Source organism: Eleginops maclovinus, chromosome 15, assembly GCF_036324505.1.
Source record: "Eleginops maclovinus isolate JMC-PN-2008 ecotype Puerto Natales chromosome 15, JC_Emac_rtc_rv5, whole genome shotgun sequence".
Taxonomy (NCBI): Eukaryota; Metazoa; Chordata; class Actinopteri; order Perciformes; family Eleginopidae; genus Eleginops; species Eleginops maclovinus.
Window position 1 is genome coordinate 2,343,290 of NC_086363.1, and position 21,742 is coordinate 2,365,031.

The 21,742-nt window shown below is 39.9% G+C and overlaps 2 protein-coding genes across 6 annotated transcripts in view; both read right to left on the reverse strand.

Moving 5' to 3' along the window:
• trim54 (tripartite motif containing 54) overlaps positions 1-6,195 on the reverse strand; it is an 8,700-nt gene extending 2,505 nt beyond the window's left edge. Inside the window, exons 1-4 of one of the 4 annotated variants that reach the window (XM_063901538.1) lie at positions 6,085-6,195; positions 2,913-3,154; positions 2,137-2,342; positions 114-300 (exon numbers count right to left, since the gene is read on the reverse strand). In XM_063901538.1, the coding sequence (XP_063757608.1) occupies positions 114-300; positions 2,137-2,342; positions 2,913-3,098 (579 nt within the window). In that variant the 5' untranslated portion in view covers positions 3,099-3,154; positions 6,085-6,195. Of the gene's footprint in view, positions 1-113; positions 301-2,136; positions 2,343-2,912; positions 3,643-4,054; positions 4,076-6,084 lie in introns of those variants that run through there. The other 3 variants (XM_063901539.1, XM_063901537.1, XM_063901541.1) reach the window with 3 other exon arrangements.
• Positions 6,196-7,136: 941 nt separating this feature from the next.
• Positions 7,137-21,581, reverse strand: dnajc5ga (DnaJ (Hsp40) homolog, subfamily C, member 5 gamma a). Of its 2 annotated transcripts, XM_063902878.1 has the most exons (7): positions 21,373-21,581; positions 13,434-13,561; positions 13,115-13,328; positions 12,554-12,710; positions 11,853-12,044; positions 11,000-11,039; positions 7,137-10,916 (listed from the first exon to the last, which is right to left on the reverse strand). In XM_063902878.1, exons 2-5 carry the CDS (start codon positions 13,550-13,552, stop codon positions 11,929-11,931), a joined length of 606 nt encoding a protein of 201 aa, XP_063758948.1. In that variant the 5' UTR covers positions 13,553-13,561; positions 21,373-21,581; the 3' UTR covers positions 7,137-10,916; positions 11,000-11,039; positions 11,853-11,928. The 2 variants fall into 2 exon arrangements, with proteins under 2 accessions (XP_063758948.1, XP_063758949.1); XM_063902879.1 differs by lacking the exon at positions 11,853-12,044.
• Between the last annotated feature and the right edge of the window lie 161 nt (positions 21,582-21,742).

The window sequence follows — 21,742 nt, forward strand, 5'->3', positions numbered from 1 at the left end:
ATCCAAACTGAATGGAAGTCATTTGGAGTCGAGTGATATGATGAGACGTGGAGCTTGACTGACTGGCTATAAAATGACATGTGGTCTTGACTCAAGTGAAGCTGGCTCTCTACCTTCTGCCTCAGGTAAACGCTGCTGAGCGGAGCCACGTCGCAGTCTTTGTGTTTCCCGAACACTTTGCACATGGAGCAGGTGGGGGTCTCGCAGGACAGACAGTAGATGTTGATCTTCTCCTCCTCGTGCTCCTCACACAGGAGCTGCTGCTGCTGCTGCTGCTGCTCCGGCTTCATGGGCACCGGCCTGAGAGTGGGAGGAACACATGGATCATCAAACGTTTATACACAAGTCTTTTCTGACTCTTTAATTGATATTTGAATTGGATTTCTTTGGAGTTTATGCAGTATATATATACACAATACAAAGTACTACAGCAACTACAACTAACTCACTCACAGATAGACACAGGATTCAATATGTATTAGACAGAGCTGCAGTTTAGCTTTTTATTTAAATGCAATTAATTATGAATGAGTTTCAATGTTGGCAAATTATGCAGGGTTTCTGTTGTTGCAGGAAAGATTCCCTTTATTTGTGTCCCTGTGACAGCGGAAACACCACCTCCTGAATGTCCCTTTGATGACTTCCCCTGGAGGTCACAGTTTGATGCAAGCTTCTGGTACAGTTATTCACAAAGAAATAAAGGCTGCATTGTACTCTGACGTCGGTGTCCCTGACAGAAAGGATGATTAAGTAACGAGAAATCTTTTTACGCAGAGAGACAACAGTGAGAAACTACAAACCACTTGTGAAGAATCACATCTATTTTAGCCCACACACATAGTGAGGGGACTCCTGTCCTCCTGTCCTCCGGTCTCTGACGCTGCAGCACTGACTCAGTGAGCGTCTATTTTAGAGTGAGGACGGTTTGAATATCAGAGCAGAGTTGCAGAGAGTAGGATTATAAGAGGACTCTACTTTGAACCTTTTACTTTGTGTACAAAATTGTAGGTAGCAAAATCCTTCAGGCAACAAATGAAATGACCCTTGAAACACTTGCTCACATTACACTAATTAATGGTTCAGGTCAAATCGAATCCAATTCAATCCACAGAAGAAAGAGAAGTAAGCCTTATCATTCAGAATTTCAACATGTGGTATTACATCAATCATTAAATGTGTCTCCATCTGGTTGTCAATTTGTATATTAACATATATTCATTTTCTTCTCCCTGAGTTTCTCTGAAGTTCTTCTATTTCCTCATTTGATTCTTGCACACGGACAAGTTCACAACAAAGGCATCACCATGCGACTATAAGAAATGTTATGCATCACGTGAGGCGTGTGGTGCCAACCTGTGACTGAGTCGACCTATTACAGCAACACAACTTGATGCTTATAAAAACAGACCTTTCAGAAAGTGTGTTACCAGTACTAGCACTCTATTGTATTCCCAACATGTCCGGTCTGTTTCATTATAACTGTCAGACATTATTTTCCTAATTTCTGTCCTGAAAAAAGTAATAATCCTGGTTCAAATTAGGAAAAGAACCATGAATTCAAAGTCTCACAAATGATATCCTGTTTTCCTCTTCAAACCTCCTGCACCGTTTAATCAGACAGAAACTACCATCTCCAAAACTCTGTAGAGTCTGTAGTCAGAGACAATGCTGCTCTCTGTTGGTGCTCCTCCAGGATTACAACAACATGAGTGTGTGTTCAGACTCTAAATAAAGACCTCCAGTCTGTTCGGGAGATATGACGCATCTCTGAACGAGAGAGAGAGAGAGAGAGAGACAGAGAGAGAGAGAGACAGAGAGAGAGAACAGAGAGAGAGAGACAGAGAGAGAGAGAGAGAGAGAGACAGAGAGAGACAGAGAGAGAGACAGAGAGAGAGAGAAGTTTAAGGGACATTTTTAAAGGTTGGAGAGGGTTAGGATGGTTGTTAAAAAATACTGTACATAATAAAATATCCCCCCCACACACACAGACACACACAGACAAACACACACACACACACACACACACACACACACACACACACACACACACACACACACACACACACACACACACACACACACACACACACAGACACACACACACACACACACACACACACACAGAAACACACACACACAGACCTGCAGGCCTCCTGCTGTCTGTAGATGTCCAGGATGTTCTCCACCAGCAGGTTCCTTTGCAGACCGTACACTCCGTGCCGGTCCAGCAGAACCTCGTGGCGGCAGGACGGGCAGCGGAACCGAGCACCGCTGGACACCATGGAGGAGGAGGAGAAAGAGGAAGAGGAGGAAGAGCGGGACTGCCAGAGGGAGTTAGACGACTGGAGAGGAGAGGGATTCAAGGATTTAAAGGCTTTATTTTCACGAGGCACAATGGCTGTAGTAAACATGAAGCAATATACCTCGAGAGATGGAGGAGAAATACATTAATCTGGCACAATTATGCAAGTTAAATACAGGGATAACTCAACTATGATCATTTTAATAAGATGAACAACTCCATTTTGAAATGAAATGATATAATGCTCATCTGCTTTAGTAGCTGCACTGACACCACTCTTTAAAAGTGCTCTTTTATAAGAACATTACTTCAGTAAAGTAAGTTAGAATAATCAGTAAAAAGTACTTCAAGTATTAAACCTAAAAGTACAACATATAATACATTTAGAAAAACACAACTTATTCAAAATCAATCCGAACAATATGCTGACGGAAGCCGGTACATTTACACTCATTTCTAAAGTAGCTATTTTAGTTAAAATGCAAAGTAGATAGAGTAGAGTAAAAGTACAATAATCCACTTGGGGTTGGAGTATAAAGTGGCATCAAAAGAAAATACTCAACACCAAATACAATTATTAAAAAGAGGGAAATGAGGGAGTCCCTCTCACCTGGAAGACGTCGTTGGCACACTTGCGGCAGAGGTTGTGTTGGCAGGGCAGGATGACGACGGGTTTGGAGAACATCTCCAGACACACGGGGCAGATCAGCTGCTTCTCCAGGTTCTCCATGGTGGCTCCACGTCCGGCGCCGGGCCCGGGTCTGCCTGCTGTCGGAGGCCTGAGGGCAAAGTTCATCACCACCAGAGACCAGGGAGTCAATCCAAGAGAGTAACAAGCAGGGGAGCTCAATCCTAAGGGAATATTTGAGATTTCAGGGGGGGTTTTTAGTCGTGTTTTGTCTCTGTGTTCTGTTCTGGATCTTTCCCCCCAGCTGTCTATCCCTGTCTACCCCCATGTGAAGACCCTCCCATGCCCCCTGCCTCAGTCCCACAGCAGCCGCACTGTTGCCTGTCGGTATTTTTAGCTCTTGGGTTTGTTCTGGCTTGGGTTACTGTCTAAACTGACCTCTGGAACGTCTGGGCGTGGTGGGGGATCAGGACGGTGGTCATCACCAGGGTTCAGATGATGGTGTGTGTATGAAGCCTGATACTTCAGAGGGGGTCCGGGGGACAAAATGAAGCCTCCGGTCGCCATGTTAGAAGTCATTATCACCTCGGGATAAACACATCGCTGCAATTCTACACTTAGAACTCTGTTTGTCAATCTACTCTGTGCTTTTGGTGAAAAATGTATTGGTTTTGTGTTTTTAGCTAGGAGTGCTTCTATGTTTTCTGGTTCTTAAACTACTGTTTGTCTCCAGGTAATTATCCTCTCAATATTAGACATCAAGGAGGGCTTTCAAATACCTGTGTGAGGGAAAAAACTGAACAAATAAAAATATAAAGACAGAACACTTAACTTTTATTAAATATCAAATATATGTGCAGATAATTTAAGGCTACTGTATATTGATTTATGCTCAAACCATTAAACCAGTTTGTGTTTTTGCGTACTACAACCTGGGTCTGACTCTCAAGTACATATGTACAATTTTGAGGTACTTGTACTTGAGTAATATCTGTTTTTCCCTACCTTACACTGCCTGTCTCTAAGCTTTAAAACACTACCATTGGAAAACAAATATAAGACTTTGTACTTTAATAACTCTCTGTTTGTTTTAAAGACATAAGGATTGATAGATTGAGACATACAGCCAGAAGCAGCAGAAATATGTCCCGTTAGAAACTAGATCTTCATGTAGAGCTGAACGGGAATCCTGGCCAAGCTGGTGCTATCAAAACAAACCCTGCTTGTGGAAACATTTCACAACAATTCAGCAGCGAACACAAAACCTTTATCTGAGTCAAGCCCGCCATCTACAGGCATGCAGTATTTATCAGAGGACAGGTTTTTATGCTGAAGGATTTAGGGATTTTAATGAACTGACCAGAACTCCTTCCTCCACAATTACAGATAGAAAATAAATGGTGGAGCTTATTTGAATGAAAAATAATAAAAATGCACTCCTGTTTTTTTCTTGTGTTGCAAACATGGACTATACGCTTTGTTGTGTAATCCTGTGCTGCAGGATGACGATAAATGATCCTCAAATGGTGGATTTATCACAAGGATTTATCCGCAGGCTGCGGAAGCTCAACATGGACTCCAGGATACTCTGCAACTTCTACAGGTGCACCATCGAGAGTATCCTGACTGGCTGCATCACCGCCTGGTATGGCAGTTGCACCGCCCTCAACCGTAAGACTCTACAGAGGGTGGTGAAAACTGCTCAGCACATCACCAGGACGGAGCTGCCATCCATGGAGGACCTCTACACCCAGCGGTGTAGGAAGAAGGCCGGTAGGATATTAAAGGACCCCCATCACCCCAGCAACAATCTGTTCTGTCTGCTGCCGTCTGGCAGACGGTACCGCAGCATCCGGACCAAGACCCCCAGACTCAGAGACAGTTTTATACCACAGGCTATAAAACTGCTGAACTCCTGAGCTCTGTGAATGTCTACTCACATCTTTTTATAGTACACATATACACATATATATATATATATTATTCACATCTGCCATACATATCTGTTTATAGTACACATATCTATATATTATACATATCTGCCATATACATCTGTTATACATCATATATGCATCTGTCCATACCTCCTCATTCAACAGTGTAAAGTGTTTAAATACTCTCAATGTATTCCACATATGTATATATTTCTCATCCTTAAATCTGTATTGTTGTTACTGTAAATATTCTTCTCTCTTTTTGCACTATTTGATTTATCTTATGTGCACCATGTATGTTGAGTTGTTGGAGGAGCATGGGATATAAGATTTTCATATGCACAGCATATACGTTGTATCTGCTGTGCATATGACCAAAAAACCTTGAAGAGCTCACCCTATGTGATGCAGTGTTCCTAGAGTTAAGAGTAAAATAGCAGGAAGCTGATTTTTCATACTGCATTATCAAAGTGGAAATAGCTACATGAGCATATTTTCAAATGTAATTTTCTTGTTGATGGTTCACATTTAAGAAAGGGACTTTGAATGATGTGCATGGAGTTGCAGTTTAGCTGTTTAGCTTTAAATCGCTACTCAAAATCCATCCTATATCATGTCATTTTTAACCTCTACAAACGTCTGTTTGCCCGCTCATTGAGACCCATTGAGAACCCGGAAATGTTGAGTACCCCTAAGTTTTATGATCGCAATGTATAGTAGGGGTCCCCAGCACATAGAAACTGCAGGATGCTAACTTGCATATGTTGGGCAATTTGCACAATTAGCATTAATGAGCATATTCAGATAATACATTTAGAATGACTTGGCTGACTTGGACACTTTTGGACTGTTTTTGTGGGTTATTAAGGCTGCTGAATCCATTTCTGACATTTCCAGGTTCAAAAATGGCAGTAGGCAGCCATATTTGTACTCCTTGTGGGCTGATTTTTTATGAATTTAGGGTCAATTATGAACTTTTAGGGGACTCAAAACTGTCTTTTTTGATCCTGAAAATGTCTGAAAGTGATACAACAGCCTCAATAACCTCCAAAACTAGGGCCAAGCCATTGTCTGCATATGCTAATTAATGCAACTTGTGCCAATTGTGCAAATTGCCCAGCACATGCAAGGTAGCATCCGGCCGTTTCTATGTGCTGGGGACCCGTACTATACATTTCTATCATGAAACTTTGGGGTGCTCAACATTTCTGAGGACTAACCTTAAACTTGTCCATGATGTGACCCACAGACACCCCCTGCCCTCTGACCTCCAGCAGCCTCCCGATAACAGAGCAGATAGCAGCGAGGTCAACGAGGGACCAAACACACAAGGTATTTTCTAATCCGGAGAATGGAGTCGGCTAAGTAGATTAAGCTATTACACGACTATTTATAGGCTCAGGAGTGGAGAGCTGCTGCAGAGGAAGCTAAACATCCAAACACACAGCGGTTACTCATCCTGCATCTCTGCTGACAGCTTCCTGGTGGAAATGTGATGTTGAGGAGTTAAAATAAGCAATACTGGCTTGCAAAATGTAGTAGAGTAGAGGTAGCATAGCAGGATTAAGGACCTGAAAACGTGCATTCTTATTGTTAAAAATCATGAACACACACATGCATTGTAGATATTTGGACTAAAACCCACTTACACTGTGCTGAAGCTGCTCAAAATGTGGATAAATACGCCGCTGAAAATAGTCCCTCACAAATTCACTCCTGTGTGATTTTATTGTTTATGTTTTTTCACCTTTTCCTTTTGCCTTATGACAACTCTAAGCCATATCACATGTTCTTAGTAAATGACAGTGTTTGCGTATATGTGTTGTGTGTTTGTGTGTGTGTGTGGGTGTCTTATGACTATAACTGATCCCTTAAACTTGTGTAACAGATGGGTGTGTGCAGGATGCACTGTTGTTTAAAATGATTGATGGATCCAACAAAGTGTGTATGCAACATCTCTGTAATTACTTCCTGTTATATGGTGCATGAAGATTTACAATTGTCAAGCACGTGGAGGGATGTAGTGCAATTTTCCTTCAAATATTATATATTTCATCTTATAAAAATGTTTTTAAAAGTGAAAATAAAACTAAAGAACAAAGAAAAACAACCTTTTTTTTGCTGTTTGTTTCAGTGTCTGTTCCAGGAAATTACTGGGACAGTTTAAACAAGCGTAACGACATATTCGTCTCCAAACGGACGAACATATTGCAGGTTTGGGTCTTTTCATGTGCATTTTGGACCATAAAAACACAAAGGCAGAGACAGGAAGTTATAAAATCCCCCTTTTTTTATTTGGTTGAATTTCATAACAACTCATTTACAGATCGTCCACAGGGAACCACGACGATGACGGAGAAACTAACTAAAATAGTCCTTGTCATGTTGCTCTATACTCAATTTGAATGTTAAAATACACCAATTCATCAATCACAGATCTAAAAATCATCCACCTGCTCACGGAAGAGCGTTAGCTTCATGCTAACGGTTTGTAGCATGATGGTGCTATCGAGTTAGCGCAAAGATTTTAAACCAGGATTTAAAGTCGACACACATTACTTCAGACTTCTGTGTTTAGTATTCAACGCACGTCAAGCAACATGTCGAAGCCCCCCATCATAGCCACTTTTTTTAGTTATATTACATTTATATAAGGTATTTCTACAACGTGTATTAGGGCCATTGTTAATTAAGGGTGGGGGGGGGGGATTAAAGTAGTTCATTTATGAGAAAAAAACCTTGATTTTCTCTTAGATTTAAGTGGTAAATTGCACAAAAACAGAAATTCATAGGAAAATAAGGGAAATATTTATAAAAAGTGCTTCTGATTCTGATATTCTCTGAGATTTAAAAGCAATAATCTGAATTTTACTAAAGAGTAGAAGTTAATTTAGCTTTAGACGGATTCAATTAGCACATTTCCCTGAATTTTTCTTTTGTAAAATGTTGGTTTTTGGGGCTAATGAAGCACCTGACTTCAATTTGAAGGTTGAATTTGAGGTTTTCTTGAAATGTTGCCCCTCTGCTCCAGAACTGTATTTCTTTTTACCCACAATGGCCCTAACACGCCGTTGTATATCCCTATGTGACACGTATAAATGGAAAATGTATGTACACTGTTAGAACAGACAACGATTCATAAAACATGTCCATTAACGACGAGGAATTTTGCCACTTGCTTTGCCGTCTTAGGAGTTATTTACAACAGTTACAAAAATAATACATAATATGTCTTCTCTCAGTCCTCCGTGAAGATTTGAAGAACGACAGAGACCAAATTATTCCTGAAATGTTACGGGACACTTTAAAGTTATACTAATTAAAGTTAGAAAGTCTGCACACTGTTCCTCCGAAGCTGATATGTAATCCCTCAAAGGAAACCCAAAACAAAAAGAGATGGAGGTCTCTTTATTTAGCTGGTTAATGATCAGTTTGTAATTCACAAATTGGAGCGATGAGCTTGTTTGTTGGTCCTTAATGAAGGTCTACTTTACTTTATTGCAATTACCAGGCAATAGTATTAATAATAAAAGCAGTTTAAGCAGCTCAGAGATGACTTTAACTCCAGATATACAGGATAAAAACAAAGGACTGTCCTTTAAATTTAACCCTGCCACATAAAAAAGAACAATATTTGTTATAAAAATGTAAAATAACTCGACTACAAGCAACACTACTCGGCACTATACAATAATCTCCAGCAGCACATGGAGCAATTTACACTGAAATGACAAAGGTAACAGTCTTTAAAAGGTTTGCAATGGCCATTTTTCATACGCTTAGATGACATTATATAGACAAATGAAGGAAATAATGGTGAGCTGGAGCACTTAGAGGAGACGGCTTTGAAAAAGTACCTGTGATTGATGTGCAAATGCTTGTTACTGAGTAGACCAGGATCCAAAGGGAATATGCGAAAGACAAGAGATTTACATTTTGAGCGGCTGTACCAAGTCACCAACATCTCACAGGTCCAGATTCACTAAAGGATTGCAACGGAAAGGAGCAATAATAAACAAACATTAGAAATAGAAAGCTGGGGTAAAAACTACCTGTAAGTAAATCATATATATACGTCAATTAGAGAGGAAGCCGGGGAGAGATGTATGTCTTAAAGGGGATATATTCGATTTAGTGTCTCTACTGGGACATGTCTCCATGCTCTAATGTTCAGAAAGCTCTTTATATTTCTCATACTTCCTGTCTTTTCACCCTCTGTCTGAAACAAGAGCCCAGTCTGCTCTGATTGGTTAGCTGGCCGGCTCTGTTGTGATGAGTCAACGTCCCGCCCCTTAGCCTATCAGGTACAATGTGTTGGAGCACTAGCCAATAGGTGCGCAAGTGATGTCACTATGTTCCAGAAGTAAACAAAGGAGTCCAATGGAGGCATTTCAGGCTTCAGTTAAGCCTCTGCAGACCATTTACATGCACAGAAACCTATACAAAGCATAAAAGGGCCACTTTAATGGATGAATTCTCAAACTCAAATAAGAGTGCCTGAAATTTGAATCACAAATGATTCTAAAAATACAAATTGAATGAAAACTGAAAATGCTATACTTAATAAAAGTATACATGACTGCCCTTGCAATGCATTTTTAGTGAATCTGGACCTTATGGATCTTCAAGTGGATGTTTTCATTGTTTTTCTGGTAAAAAGAGGTTAAGAAATGTAAGTTTAACACCCTGAAATGAGATTAAAAGTACTGATAACGGACCCGCTTTACAAGGTGCATAGCCCCAAAATGCATAATATACCAACAACTTTGACAAACTGAAATTGTGGCTTACAGAGGAAACGGTGTGTCCATTGGTATGGGATGTCTGGCTACACGGAGCTGTTGGCTTCGGGCTACCATATAGTCTGACTGCAACACGTAACTAAATAATAAAATGTTAGTGTCCATTTAGTCAGCAGATTACGCTGGGGGTTGCTTGTTTTTTTTACCCAAGGGTTACACACAATGACATACGGGCTGGTACGAGTGTATAGTGTGTGTAACCGGAGTCTGCATGTAGATAGTTTCAGGGTTGGATGGTAGACTGTATTCCAGTGCTGTACAGAAGGGGTGGCATGCATTCGGGGAAAACAATGCATGCATGTCAGGGAGGAAAGCATCGACTCCCGATCCATGCTGCAAAGCTCCAGCTCCAGGTTTTTGGCTCAGACATTAAACATCAAAAACTTAATCCAGCAGTCAGTCAGGCAGTCACTTCTGCTGCTCACATGTCGTGTTACCCCCCCCCCCCTTCCTCCTCAGTTTCCTATGTTCAAGAGAAATTTAGAAGCATCCCGAATCAAAAAGTGTTAGTCCTTCTTCAAAGGGATACTTTGAACCAACGCACTTGGCATTCAGAGCTCGTTTGAAAGGTGTTAATGCAACAACTAACAGAATGCAATTGTTCGACTTAAGGAAGATGGAGAGGAAATAAAAAAAAGTCCTCCACACCCGCGTCGTCGTGCTGCTGGCTTCGGATGTAAACGTCACAAATGGCATCCAATTCCATATCCCAAAAACCCCGCTAGTCTTCTTTTTTGGAGGAAAACTCCAAAGTTAAAGGGGAAGAAATGTAAAAAATAAAAGGCTCCACCAGCAGAAATGGAGGGAGGTTTAAACCAGTCCTGGTCTTGATAGCGGATAAATTACGAGGATCCCCTTTCCTTGATATTTTAGCCCTCTGTTTGTGCCGTCTTTAAGCCCACTGTCACATCCTTAGTGGTTGTAATGGGATGATAAGGACAGATTAGTACCAGGAATGTTGCCAAGCCTAGCCCAGGATGACTGAAGCTGTATGCAAGAACACAACTGACCCAGGTTTGACTTAAGTGGAAACGGGACTTAGATTTTCAGAGCACATGTAGTGGTTTAATTTGCACAAATACTCCTCCATAAATTGAGTTCCACGGAGGGGGCCGAGAGGCTTTAAGGGCCCACCTTTCGGGTGTTGTCCGGTGGGCGGATCAGGCTGGTGGAGAGGTCAGGATGGAGGTGAGGGCTTGGGCTGGCTGGTGGATCGGATGTGGCTGGATCATAGGCGGGGGCGCCAAAGGCTAAAGAGGGAGAGAATCCAGGGGTCAAACTGAGAGTGTATAAATTCATTTGCATGACACAATGCATGTAGTATGTTTCCTACCTGCTTCTGCTAGTTGAGGCTCTTCAGCACTTTGACTTTCCTGAGGGAGAGGAGGAAAGAACACAAATTACCGTACAATATCTTAAATACAAAACAACCTGGATTAAAGCTTAAATACAATCCCTCCTTTGGCTATTTAGTATGTCTAGTACTTCAGGGTATGTGCAGGTTTAAATGTAAAACCTTAAAAAGTATTATATTATTATAAAATGTTTCATGGTAAACAAACAAAACGGGGAAAACTGGACAATTTCTAATAAAATCAGATACATTTTAAACTGTAAATTACCTCAAACTAATTATATTTATTTATTAATATTTAAAGTATTTATGCACATATTATATTTCTTTCTTTCTGTGTGAATTTCATTTATTGGTTTTATAATTACAAATATAAATGTTTTATTCTGTATTATTTCGTAAATAATATTGTAAAATAATGTGAACATTGCTTTGTTTCTTGGCTAAATTATTTATTAAGAAAAAATACTGTAAATAAAAATGGTAGTAAATAAATTCAGTTAAACACAGTCTGTTTTTATCTGCACAAGCTCAAAGCAGCACATTACAAACCATCTAAGACTCAAACATAAGCAGTTAGTACACAATGCTGTGCAGCCATTAAATCAGCAAATCATGCAAGTGACTTCATGTTGCACGGACGACAAACACATGGAGACAACATGCATGTACGAGACGACTTGAGGAGTTAAACAGTTCAGTGACAATGAGGGCAGGTTTAGTACTGGATGAGTGAAGCAGCAGCAGCGATGACCATCGAGACAGGCGAGCAAAACAAAACGAATGAAGACCACGACGATGTGACACTTAAACAAGACGAGGCGGCTCTTACGAGTCATTTCGACTCTGGTAGGGTCTCTCCGGGGTTTTCCTCCCCCGCTGCACTGGGTGAGGTGGGGGACTGGGGCTCAGGGGGGAGGCATGGGCATGGGCATGGGCATCGGCAGCGGGATGGGCTGGCTCTGGCCTTCTGCGCTCTCTGGATCCAGATTAGACTTTGGCTGGTTTATGATTACTGTGTAACCTGTTTGGGATGGGAGCATGAAAACAGGAATCCTGCAGCGTGAGAGCAAGTTCAAAATCACTGGTGGAGTTACAGACAGCTTTAAGGGAGGGTTGTAGTTTAACTCTTATGACTGATCTTCTTTTATTTGCATCATCGGTGCTAGCCCTTCATCATGCACACGTTAAATACTGGGTGGCTGTCGGTCTGCATCAAATTCCATTTCCATTTTGCACTTGCTAACGTTATATGACTTCACGTCTCCACCACAAAGCTAAAGGCGTTATGTACCGTTGTTTTTAAGACACATAGTAGCCTCAGACATTCACCATTTACTGAAGTATTTTATGTCATAGGACAAGACGTAAATATCCATTTAGCTTATTAAAAACACTGACCTTATTTCAGGCATATAACCTTAACACACTGCCTTTGAGTTGAGGGGACAGGAAGAGCTCAAATGCTATTTCTGCACATCTCTATAGTGTGACAGCTTTCATCACCATCACTATCATGTGATGACCTCTCACCTCCGTCCTGCTCCGCCTTGATCTGAGCCTCCAGGTCTTCCGGGTTGACGTACTGATAGCTCTCTTCGTCGTCGGGCGGTTTACACTTCCCGCAGCAGAAACAGCAGCAGCAGCAACAGCAGCAGCAGGAGAACATCGTGCAGCACAGCACCATACCCTGCAGGAGGAACCCAGCGGACAGGACATTTAAAAGCATGTCTTATTCATTAATTCATTAGGTTTATTTATACAGAGTGATTTTATAAGCATTTATGTTCATGCATTGAGTTTTCTATAACTTTAACTTACATTTCCAGTTTCTTCTGTCAACTTTTTATATAGAAATAAAATGTAAAAAGTATTTTAATTTAAAGAAAATGTAAAATAAAGAATGTCTGCCCTATGACAGCAAACAGTGGGGTTTAATAAGACTATCTATAAATCCAAATGACACTGTTAATGTACGGTAAACCTAAATTATGTGCGTTGAATGAATTATTTTGTAATGTTAAAAACTCTTGGGAAAAAAAGAAGGTACTTTATAATATTAATAAAAGGACAAAGCTAGGGTTGTGCACGCACCTTGAACCACCATTTGGACATGAGGAAGTAGTATTTGACGCTCTCCTCTCCGAACTGCTCGGACACGTACAGGCCCATGGAGCCGTACTCGTCGTAGATCTTCCTCTTGGTCTCATCGTTCAGGATTGAATTGGCGTTGTTGATCTCCTTAAACTTCTCCGCTGCATCCGGGTTGTCCGGGTTCTTATCCGGGTGGTACTTCAGAGCTAGTTTCCTGTGGGGGAGGAGAGGAAGAGTGTGAAGGAAATCAGACGATGAGAAGAGGAGCAGAGGAACATCTGGAAAAGTTCTTCAATAAAACACATTTATGATATGTTACCTGTACGCTTTCTTGATGTCTTCAGCTGTGGCTCCTTTCTCCAGCCCGAGCACCTTGTACACACTCTCCCCGGCGGTGGACATCTTCCTCTGGGGGCGGGGGGCGTTCGGTTCAGCCATGGCTCACCTCTGTGATCACATAAGAAAATATACAGACAAGTTATGAAATGTTGCGGGGGGTTTAGACACAAAACACTGCAGTTAACCGCCATGTGGCACAGCTTAACACCCATCCCAAAACACTTTGTCTCAACTTCCTGTTGATCAGCTGAGCTTGTGTGTAATTGTGAAGCACATCATGTAAAGTCAGAGGTGACGGGTTCAGAAATGCGCACAGCTGGAGGGCAACAAACATGGAAATGACCTCATGATGCATCCAGAAAAAATCTGTTAATATAAAACAACAGTAAATAACCTAAATTGGTGATTTAGCATTATTCTTTGTGTCGAAACTCAGTTATACAGGCGTGGAATATACCAACAAATGGGTGAGTTCCAAATATCAGAAATATTTGACACTTAAAATGTGTGGATGATTCATTTTCCTTTCCTCTTTTACTCCTTACATTCACAGAGTGGCAACAGCTTCATCATTTCATTCAATTCAAAGCCGACAGCTGCAAATAAAATAGTCAAATTTGAAAAAGATCTAGAGTAACGAAGAGGGAGATAACAGGTGAGGACCTTTTATAGTCTCGTTTGTTGATATGCAAATAAGATGCCATGTCCATCCTTAAAGTCTACAATGGTAATAATAATCACAGCAGATGTTTGTTAGCTTGGATTTACCTGACATATTTTCACAATTACTAAATACAAAAGGGATATTAATCTTTGGCCACTGTTCAAACACACACACACACACACACACACACACACACACACACACACACACACACACACACACACACACACACACACACACACACACACACACACACACACACACACACACACACACACACACACACACACACACCAGTGTCTCTGAGGAAAGAAGATTACTTTTAGCTGATCTTACAGATTACCCCGTGTCATAGGGGGCCAACGACCTGGTGACACTGCCGCTACTACAAAAGCCCTCCGCACGCACACACACACACACACACACACACACACACACACACACACACACACACACACACACACACACACACACACACACACACACACACACACACACACACACACACACACACACACACACACACACACACACAGGGAATCATACTGCACCGGCTGTCATGTTACTATAGAGCAGCTTTAAATCAAAATGCTTACATCACAAACTAGCTAACATTTACTAGGTTTTGTGTCTGTGTATCGTCAACATTACACCATTTATCATTGCCTGTGAACACACATCAACGAATCGTGGGTGATAAATGACACTGCCATAAGGACACATTACCCAATACAAGCCTAAATTATTGAAATTACTCCAAAGTAGCTTAAACTTTGGACAAAATACTCACTAAACAATGCAAAAGTGATGTTTAAAAAAGGCATATGACCTTAATTACAACATTTAACTCAGCCAGAAAACTGTAAAAACTGAAATTATTAGTCAGAATTTCACATTTACAACGGTCTTTGAATGAGTCATGTCCAAAGAACTCTTCATTAAGAAAAGACAGATAACCAAATATTAGATTACTAAATAAAAACAACTAGAACCAGATCACACAAAACAAATCAAATGAGGTAAAGCATAGTAATAAAACACTTCTGTAGGCTGTTCTACGATAGACTGTTAAAGCACATCTAAAGTTTCAGACTGTCTTTGAACGCATCATGTGTGAAAAATGTTGCTTACATCTGAAAAATAATAATAAATCCAAACCTAAATATTTGGATTTCTTTACTCAAATAAACACATTACTGTCTTTTTTGCCTAAAAATAAAACATTGGTAATTTCAAAAATATTATACATAGAATTTTATTCCATTTTCTGTCAAATAAATTAGCAAATAAAATCACCTGAAAAAACATGTTTTGAGTTATTTCTACTTCTAGCCAAAGGTGTGGAGTCTCCATTAGGTGCAGGACTTTTATACTTGAGTTAAAAAACAAGTACACATTGAATCATTAGCAACCGGAGCCAAGCATTTCCTGAAACTGCTTTGAGTTCAGAGGAATAACATTGCCTCGCAACTTGGTTAAATTAAGACATTACCTAATGGTTTACTAGAAAAGAACTAAGGAAAGATCATAGCACCCATAAAAGGGTACATGCATATTTAAGAGGGTCAACAGTGCTGCTTCCAACTGAAGCCTGAATAAGAACTTGCTGGATCTTGTTTATAAGACTTGGTGGTAAAACCTTAAACCATCAGAGAGTTATGGGCTGTTTACAAGAAAGTGTTTACATGCATCTGTTTCTCTCTCACACACACACACACACACACACACGGACACAGTACTTCACTTTGTTCACAGCCAAACTATTTTTAAATTGCCAAATAAAGATCCCCTCCTTAGGGCATCTTTTAGAAGAAACGGTTCTAACATTATCTGGTGGTCACACATCTGATAATCAGCTTTTGGCTCTTAACTTGAAATAAAAAAAGAGCTGCACAGATGCAGGAGGAACCGGCTTTGCTTCGAGCGTCTGTTATCCGTCTGAGTAAAGAGCCTCCTGTTTTGTAAAGATACAGTAAATGACTGTAACCGAGACCCAGGTAACCTCTAATAACAAAACCAGCTAAATATCAATGATACAATTACAATTACGAACCACCAAAGGACATTCCTGGTTTATACACAAGACGCTCAATTATTTAATTATAAAATCATTAAGGATGGAAATGTAAATCACCCTGCAAGATAGAGTATAATGAGTGACATGTATAAAGGCAGTATTACAGATGGTACAACAAAACATGCTTATCAGTTTCCCCACAATCAGGGCTGGAACTACAGCTGAACATATTGGAGGTTTCGATGTTATGTTAAGTGATAGGCTAAGGGGCGGGACATCTCTGAGGAGTTGACCAATCACAACAGAGCTAACCCATCAGAGCAGACTGGGCTCTGGTTTCAGACAGAGGGTGAAAAGAGGTGCTGCAGCACAGGCAGTATGAGAAACATAAAGAGCTTTCTGAACGTTAGAGCATGGAGACATGTCCCAGGAGAGACTCTACATACTGATATTAATCGGGAAATGAGCAGAATATGTCGTCTTTAAAGGTGAGATCGCAGAGAGGATGTTTGATTGTGATTGGTGGTTAGTTTTATAAGCAAGTCAATCATGGCTACACCCTGATATCAACCAAGTTAAATAACACAACCCTTCATGAAGTGCACAAAACAAAATGATTCCTGCTAACATGGGATAGAATAAAAGGCCAATATTTCTCTCTCAGCGACCGACACGCTGCAGGCCCAGATGGCATGCCTGCTGAAGCCAAGAAAGCTGAGGTAAATACTCAAAATTCTCCGAAAAAAAGCTGCAGAAAAACATGGAGCAGCCGTGTGTCAGGAGAGAGAAAAGGCCTTGACTTTACACATAAACATGCGAGACCACCAGGCAATAAAAGGATCAATCTGCCCCCCTGCAGCTCATACTGAGGGATCGATGTGGAGCTGGGTCTTTTAGGTTAATTAGCTAACTGCAGTATTTGTGGTGCAGACTTTTATATAAAATCATACACTGAAAATGAAGCATAAAGGCGTCAGTACAACCGGAGACACACACTGGAGTCTTTCATCTTTCTTCCCAAAGATTGACTGTGACTCTTTTGTACTTCCAAGGTTTTATGAAGTGCAGATATTCATCTCACTTTAGCCGCTACTCTGCAGGATTTCAGCAGAAAGGCTGTCAGCTGAGAGAGAGGAGCAGAAGATGAGGGAGGGAAAGTGCATGCATGTGTGTCGCAAAGAAGAGTGGGCATTAATACAAATTATAGATTATATGAATTGGTAAGTTTCGTATATTCTTCAAGACATAAGATAAGAAGTACTTGTGTTTGTGTTTGCAGCAGCATAGTACAATACAAGGCATAGCGAATAACTAGAAATAAACACATAAAAATAAACTGGCATTAGAGAAAGATATATTGAAGATAAGTTAACTATGAAGATAAATAATCTATAACATTTGCAATGAATTAAAAGTAGTTTTATAAACTTCAAAATGTAATCCATCACGTAAACTAAATGTGGTATAGGGAAAGTCTTATGCATTTGGGAAAATCTATAACCCTGCATTAGCAAATACGATTGGTATTCATAAACAGACCCTTATCAATACTGAAACCAGTAAACAATAGATTTGGTAAACATTACACCAGTCTTACAATGAAAAATATGACTGTGACAAATCAAAAAGGAAGATTTAGTAAGCCAGTTTCTCAGACTCACTATCAAAGACCATATTTTTAAAAAGGCCATCGTTGATAATGACCGTAGGTAAATGTATTTTCACTCATTTTCAAACTAAAATCCTCCAGCAGGAACACACATTTATGGTATTCTACTACCACTCTACAACTAAGTCCATATTTAGAAGTAATAACCATTTTTAAAGGCTATTAATAAAGCAGGGCATTAAAGAGTCCCGTTTGGTGCCAGCTAAAGAAATCATTTTTATAGCTCCAGACAAAGCTGCTTGCTGTCAAACTCCACAACTGAGGGAAATCATGTGAGGCTGGAGGGCAGCATGAGAGAACGATTCCTCAGTGGAGACAGCAGCTCTGAAGATGTGACTCTGAAACTCTGAAAATAGCTCTTTTTATTCTTAAAAATAACTTTACCTTTCTAAAGAAGTGACATGTTAACTGTAGCTGCAACGGCTAAGACGAAAGCTCCTCAAAAACCCAAATAAAATAACCATTATGTGGTACTCATAACTGATGACGGCACTGAACTCAATCAGAAACCCAAATAAAATACATGCAAAAGTGTCAAAAATAGCAATAATTACGAGCATTAATTAACTGTTACAAGTGATGCAAACAAGCGTCACTCTAAAGGTCAAAAAGTATACACTGAGGTTAAATTATTATTATTTATGCAAGTTTCCGTAGGTAAGAAAGTCATTTAATGTGTCTTAAAAAAGGGGAATAGCAGAGTCGGAATAGTCAGAACATTATATTTTATTTGAAGATCAATTCACTGTGGAAGATAATATATCAGATCCGTCTCGGGCTGTCCAGTTTGCAGTACTGTGATGCCAAATATGCGTTTAGTTCGAGGTCATTTAGGCACTGACAATTTCATTTTTGATTTGTAATGTGAACGTGTTAGATGGTGCATATCTTTGGGGAAGTATTAATACTGTAGCTGCTAAAGATATAACTAGTATATCCTTGTATTTTTATAACGGAACAGTGAGAATATGGTTTAAAACCATTACCCTTTTGATGGTGTGATTAAAAAGCTGCACTATGCATTACTTCCTGTTCCTGTTACACATATAAGGTTATGTCTGTTAGGAGCCAGAAGATTATGCCTATAGTAGAGGATGTGTATGATAAATAAATACAAGTAGTAAAGCATGCACTCCCTTTAAGATGTTTGATAAATCAGTGGATTCTTCGTCACATTGGCCCAGCGTTTGAAGAGTAATCTTGTGAATGTTCATTTGTGTGTCGGAGAAGTAAAGGAGTTCAATCTGAGGCCATGAACCAATCCTGCCTGAATCAGAAGCAGAAACTAACCCCAACTAACCCCAATCTAGAGTCTTAGAACGGTGAAGCTGCATCTGTTTATGTTCAAAGGTGGCAAAACTAAATTGAGAAGCGCACTGGGTCTTGATCTCATTGCACCTGCAAACATGAGGGAATAACAGCTGTGTGTAAAAAAAAAAAAGGCTTCAGGCTCAAAACGACTCACAGCACTCCCACAGCAGAGTATGGACTCAGATCACTTGCCACACTGCACATTTAATGTACAACTGCTGCAAAATATTCAATTTACACACAATTTACAGGTCAGGTTTGTCCATTTCATGTCAGGAAACTTCTGACTTACTAACTTACTATAGCTAATGAAAAATAAGTGCATCCAAACCTAAATTAAGTTGGTGGAGAAAGAGCATCATGCGACGTCACAAATCTGGGCAAAACAAGTATTGAATTATATAATTAAGTTATTAAATCTGGCTTAAATGCACACATACAACCTGGAAGAAGGAAACTCTGCAATCCTGAGTAAGGAGTTGGCTTTTCTTTGGGTTAATTGATGCTTTTAATTATACTTAAGCACAAATTTAAATGCAGGACTTTTGCTTTTGATAGGCCACATGTGTCTGATACAGGCCTGAAACTCCTGAGCACTTACTGCTTCTTTTTCAATGTATTTTTATGCATCTTATTTTTTATATTTAGCATTATTTATATCTCATCATGCAAGATGTGTTATTCCCCCGTGCTCATTCCTTTAACTTATAGCATCTTATGCATGTTTTGCTGTTCATGGTTTACCTTTTTTTGTCAAGCATCATGTAAATATTGTCCTGGTGTTAGGGCATTTTGAGCAGAATTTATTGTATACAAAGGTGCCATATAAACCATATTATGTATACCATGATACACATAGAGATCTGAGTACTTCTTGTTGGGAAAATGTTGTGCTTTTCCTCAACTTTTGATGCAACTTTTCACTCTTTATCTCCCTAAAATAAATGAACAACAGTAGCATTTACAGGAAGGTGAATCAATAGAGTTACAATGCAAAGGGCTGCTGTGTTGCTCCAGTATGACGGAAGGAGTAATGCCTCGTGATTGTCGTCTGTTTGTCCTTGTGGAGCCCTAATCCTTTGCTAATCTCCCTGTGCACATGGAGAACTACTTTCTATGTTACACCCAGACATTCATAAAAACATGGCACAGGGAACTGTTGTACAATTTTGTGTCAACGCACTAAATCCTCCTTTTCGTGCTGTAAGATATTTCCCTCTGGCTTTCCTAATCATCCAGTAAAACTGACATGCTGCCCCCGATGTTGACAGCTTAGCTAAACTACATGTTATAGGAGACCTGTCATGGATAAAGGGGTTAATTAAAACCCAGAGTGTAGGAATACTCTGTCACAGTGAAAGTATTCTAAATGTTCCTCCAGTGAAAGTAGAAAGTACTCTCCTCTAAATGTACTTCAAGTAGCGACAGTAAAAGTAGTCATTGTCTGATTGGTCCATTTCAGAATAATATCTCTGATATGTTTTATAATGATTGATCATTAAAGTGTTCTCAGAGCTGGTAAAGGTGCAGCTAGTTTGAATGGCTTTGTATACTGCAGGGTAGCTGCTGGATTTACTCCAGGTGAACTACAGTCTGATTTAAGGGAGATTATATTTACCATCATTAATCCTAATTAACTAAAGGTATTAGATAAAAGGTAAAAGTACACAACTTACCAATGAATTATAGTGGCGTAGAAGTAGAAAAAACATCTAAATACTCAAGTAAAGGCCCTGAAATTGTACTTAGTACAATACATCACTGTTCATTGCTAGCAAGAAGTAGCCTAGACTCCACTGTAGCGTGAGATAAAAATGCACCAAACTACATTCAAAATGATGGCAATTCAATATTTTCGCACCTGCATGTGCAAAATAATCATTGCATATTTTATGGTACATGTTTTCTTTGATTAAACTAAAATTCGGCGTGAAAAGAAGAAGACACAGACATAAATATCCTCATTTACAGTCGATTTTACATCTTGTTAGCTGCCACCGCCCTCAGAATAATAATGCTACCTATAAGATACGTGTTAAATGTTGTTTTTACACGTCCAAAATGAAAAAGCATCCAAAAATATGTCTAAAAATGATTTAATATTAAGGAATGACTCAGTTTTTGCTGCCTATAATGAGAAGCAACCCAACGTTAAATTACCAGATTTATGAATGGAGTTTGGCGCTCGCGACGATGACAGCTATGCACGGTTAGCTAACACCATGCTAGCGGCTTTAATATCGCAGACATAGCCTTACCTTGTGAAAACTGAACACTGTATATCTCGCTGTAGGGTTAGCTGGATCATAGAGGCATCCGGTTTAATGTCTTAATCCTCAGTTAAAGGCTGGTTTTATGAATGAATAGTGGTCGCGTGCCGCAGCTGTGGCCGCCGGGTCGCCTCTTCTTATTCTTCTTCTCCTTCTTCGTGTGTGGTTGTCTGCAGGAGCTCTGCGCTCTGATTGGCTGATTCCTCCATCTGAGAATAAAGGAGAGATGATGTTGCTTTCAAGGTTTCCTACAATACAACCCCCCCTCCTCTGCACAAAGACAAGTGCTTCTAAAATATATCTGGGGGAAATATTATAAGTGAAAGAGTTATTAACACAGGTACATACAATTTACTTT